The 4286-nt window shown below is 35.3% G+C and overlaps 1 protein-coding gene across 1 annotated transcript; it reads left to right on the top strand.

The window, feature by feature from the left end:
* The first annotated feature begins 397 nt into the window (after window positions 1-397).
* LOC145798139 (uncharacterized) lies at window positions 398-4286 on the top strand. Its single transcript, XM_082885619.1, has 3 exons — window positions 398-920; window positions 1349-1602; window positions 4212-4286. The coding sequence occupies exons 1-3, from the start codon at window positions 401-403 to the stop codon at window positions 4284-4286; spliced, it is 849 nt and encodes a 282-aa protein (XP_082741745.1). The 5' UTR covers window positions 398-400.

Below are 4286 nucleotides of genomic sequence, written 5' to 3'. Positions count from 1 at the left end.
GTATGGTTCGAAATAATATTGATTTTCTGAATATGTTGAGGGTTGTTTATGCACGCAGTGTTGATATAGTTGATGTTTCAGTTACTAGATGTAGTACTTCTGATGAAGAGGATGAAGTGGGGTCTAATTGGGTAGATGTTGTGGATGGTGAGTGTGATAGGCTGGTGGATGTTGAAAGGAATTCACTCTCTAAGTTTTGTTCTCACCAAGAAAAGGTGTTATTGTCGGCTAGTTGGCGGAATAATATTACAAGTGTTGGACAAAAGTTTGAGGGTGGTGTGGTTGAGTTCCGTACTTTTTTATGCAAGTATGCCATTGAGGTTGGTTTTCAGTTTACGTATGTTAAAATGACAAGCTGAGGGTTACGACAGAATGTGCATATAAAGAATCAAGGGGATGTATGTGGCGTGTACATGCTTCTGTTGAAAAAATAAATGGGTTCTTCTACATAAGGACTTTGAACAATGAACATACGTGTGGTGTGGCGGTTCGTACGAGTAAACATTCGAGGATGACTTCCAGCTTATTTTCTGGGCTGATACTTGAAGAGGTAAGTACAAAACCTTTAACTCGTCCAGTGGATGTTGTGAAAGAAATGAAAGACAAGTATGGGGTCTCAATCAGTTATAACTGTGGTTGGTTGGGTGTTGAAAAAGCAAAATGTAGTACATATGGGGATTCTTGTTTGTCATTTGATCAATTACGGTGGCATTTTGATGAGGCATTGAAGAACAATCCAGGTAGTCGTTTTGAGTTAGATTTTGAAGATAACAAGCGTTTCAAAAGAGTGTTTGTGGCTTTTCATGCATGCATTGCTGGTTTCAAATATTGTCGGTCATTGCTTTTTCTTGATGGAACATTTTTGAAAGGACGATACAAAGGAGTTATGCTTGCTGCAACGGGGAAAGATGGGAATGAAGGTAATTGTAAATATATCTAATTTTATCTAAGTATGTGAATTTTCTATGCATGTAGAAATTGAGTGAATGTGAATTTTCTCTGGTTTTGGCCACTGTGTGGATTTTCTATGGTTGTGGCCACTGTGAGAATTTTCACTGGATTTTGGTCAGTGTGTGAATTTTCTCTCGATGTTGTCATTGTGTGAACTGTATCTGTAGGTGGTCACTAAGTGAATTTTCTCTGGATATTATGATTGTGTGAATTTTCTCTGTAGTTGGTTGCTAAGTCAATTTTCTCTAGATGTTGCCAATGTGTGAATTTTCTCTAGAGTGGGGCACTAAGTGAATTTTCTCTGGATGTTGGCAGTGTCAAACTTCTCTGGTTGTTTATTGTTCTATTTTTCTCTGCATGTGTATATCTAATATGCTTGTTCCTATTTGTTTTGTAGGTTTTTTTCCTGTAGCTTTTGCTGTTGTTGATGCTGAGAATAAAGACAATTGGTGTTGGTTTCTTGAACATTTATGTGGAGTATTGGGATCAGAAAGGGTGATAAGTTTCATATCAGATCGACATTGTGGTATTGTGAAGGGAATTGCTAGGTTTTTCCCTAACTGCTTTTATGGATTTTGTCTTGAACATCTAAAGAGAAATTTGAGGGATAAGTTGTCATGTGGAAATACAAATTTGGTTAGGGAGACGATTGTATCCAAGTTTTCAGAATGTGCATATGCTTCAACAAAGACATCATTTCATTTCAAGTTAAATGAATTAAAAAATGAGGGAGGAGACATTGTGAGTGTTTTCTTGAGAAGTTTACCGTATGAAAATTGGAGTGATGCATATTTTGCGGGGAAACGTTATGGTGAGATGTATTCAAATGTTGCTGAGTCATTCAATTCATGGATACGAGAAGCTCGGCACTTGCCAATAACAAATTTGGTGGACATGATACGGTTGCAAATCATGAATATGAGGTCTGATAGGAGGTTGCTCTCTAGTAAATGGAATAAAATTCTGTGTCCTCGTATGGATAGTGTGTTGGAGAAGTTTTTTTTGGACGGGAGGACATGGAATGTGAGTTTATCATCTGATAATGTCTTTGAAGTGCATTGTTTTCCTTCGGTTATGGTTGATCTTGGGTTGAGAACTTGTTCATGTCGAAAATGGGAAATAAATGGGTATCGATGTCAACATGCTGTTGCTGCAATTTTTAGGAGTGGAAAGAATTTGAATTCATTTGTTGAACCATTTTTTCATGCTGATATGTATCGTCAAGCATACTCGTTTTCGATTGGCCCAGTTCCAACTGTTGAAAAACCTGTGTGTAGCATTGAAGATGCTATGATTTTACCTCCATTGAGCAAGAGACCTGCTGGGAGGCCGAAGAAGAACAGAATTGCTTCTACTGGAGAGTTTAAAAGGGTGATTAAGTGTAGTCGTTGTGAGAGTATTGGTCACCATAATAAGAGGACATGCAAGGAACCTTTGTTAAATAGTTGAGGATTATACATTTTATTGATTGAATAATACATTTGATGATTACTTTGTGTATTTTGTTTTGTGAAATGTATTTTTTAGACAGTGTATATAATAATATCAATCAAATTCATCCAGAGAAATTTTTCAATATCAGTTAAAGTGTGCATTGTGTTTGTTGATATATATTATAGGCAGTGGGTTTGTAATACCTGTCAAATTCATCCAGAGAAATTTTCCTATGGCAAAGAAAATTCTGTGTATTGTGTTTTGAAGCCTCATATTCATCCACATAAATTTGACAATAGCAGAGAAAAGTACTGTGTGGATTGTGTTTTTTGAATTTGATAATTGTTTTGTACTAACACAGTGCATTAGAGATTAAATGATCATATATTCTTTGGCGAGATATGAGTTAATTTTTTCTGTGAATTTCTGGTAACTTCATATCAGTCATTTCAAGAAATGTGCACACCAGACAGAGCATACAAAAAATTATTGCACAACCAAGAAACAAAATTAAGCTCTTTTGAAATTTTTCTGAGTTGAGAATTTCTCTGGACCAGGGAAGAATTTCTCTGGACTCACTTCAATTTAGAAATTTTTGTCAAAGCCAGAGAAATTTCCTCACCAACTCGGAGAAATTCCTCCTCTCCAAATCACTCAATCCAGAGAAATCCATAACTCAGAAATTTCATTTTCTGTCACCATTCGAATTTGTCAATTTCATCTAGAGAAATTTTCCACAATCCAGAGAAATTTTCCTGAGTTGACAATTTTCTCTGTGTGGATTGTGTTGACAATCACAATAAATATATATATATATATATATTTAACCATCGATAAGTATGAAATTTACATTAGTCGAAATAAAAAAAAAATGAAATTTAGATTAGTTAAGAAAGGATATATACATATATGTCAAGGATCATCATTCTTTCAATGTATCAACAAAAAACTAAATGGTTAATACTGTATGGATATATACATATATGTGAGACAATTTTCTCTGTGTGGATATGTACATTGTCTTCCTTTCACTAGTTTCACTATTACATTTGTGGTTCTTCTGGAGGTATTTCAATTGGTTCAGTCCATGACCGGCCAACTTCGGTCACAAATCTCTCTATGAGTTCTGCCCTCATCAACCTTATCTCTTGTGTGAACAATTTGGAGCTGATAGGTTCATGCTTGCTATATTGTTTCATTATATAGCAGACAAAGAGGCCACAATCCAGACTGCATACAAATTATAGGTATGGTTAGTTTTAAGAAACATGCAAATCAGATTATCTTATTTATAGATATATGAAACTTACGAATCACTTTCTTGTTGTGGAGCATTGTTGACATACTCAAAGTCGTAACTTGTGTTTTGTGAGTTTATTAATTTGAAAGAGGGTTGTGATTGAGCGTCTCTTTCAATGCAAGCTTTCAAAAAATTCTCCACGTAATCTTGCTGCAAAAAAATAACTTTTAAATAACAGAGAAATTTACGGACAAATCAATGGGATTCTATGAAAATTATCATTACATAAAGATGATGATGGATCAGAGAAATTTGCACTCGTTACCAATTGTTTTGCATCTTTGACATATTTGTTTTCTGCATCATCCCTCCTTGGCCTCAGTGAGTTGTAGAACCTCCATAAATTGCCTTGTTTGTCCAGGACAAGCAAGGTCAAGTGATTTCCATGTGTGGATTTGTCATTACCTCCAGTATTTATTGGGAAATAGAGGAACCTGTAGTCCTCCATGCTGTTTCAATATGCTTGTCAAATAAGGACACTCGAAGAGATTGATTTTCTGTCATCTTGATGAAATTCTGTGTTCAGAGAAAATCAAAAAGTGGTTTTGTTATGACTAGTGACATAACTGGCTTCAAGAAGTATCTTAAGAAGAGAAAGTAG

The sequence above is a fragment of the Camellia sinensis genome, chromosome 8, assembly GCF_055761805.1.
Source record: "Camellia sinensis isolate YWXY chromosome 8, ASM5576180v1, whole genome shotgun sequence".
Classification (NCBI taxonomy): Eukaryota; Viridiplantae; Streptophyta; class Magnoliopsida; order Ericales; family Theaceae; genus Camellia; species Camellia sinensis.
The sequence above is the reverse complement of the archived record's forward strand: the minus strand, read 5'-3'. Positions and strand labels throughout refer to the sequence as shown.

Excerpts from the sequence above, each read along its gene's own strand:
- LOC145798139 (XM_082885619.1), top strand. The coding sequence starts at position 401 with ATGTGGCGTGTACATGCTTCTGTTGAAAAAATAAATGGGTTCTTCTAC. Across the intron at positions 921-1,348 it reads GGGGAAAGATGGGAATGAAG|GTTTTTTTCCTGTAGCTTTT; the intron begins GTAATTGTAAAT and ends TTTGTTTTGTAG. Across the intron at positions 1,603-4,211 it reads ATTTGGTTAGGGAGACGATT|AGAAAATCAAAAAGTGGTTT; the intron begins GTATCCAAGTTT and ends TTCTGTGTTCAG.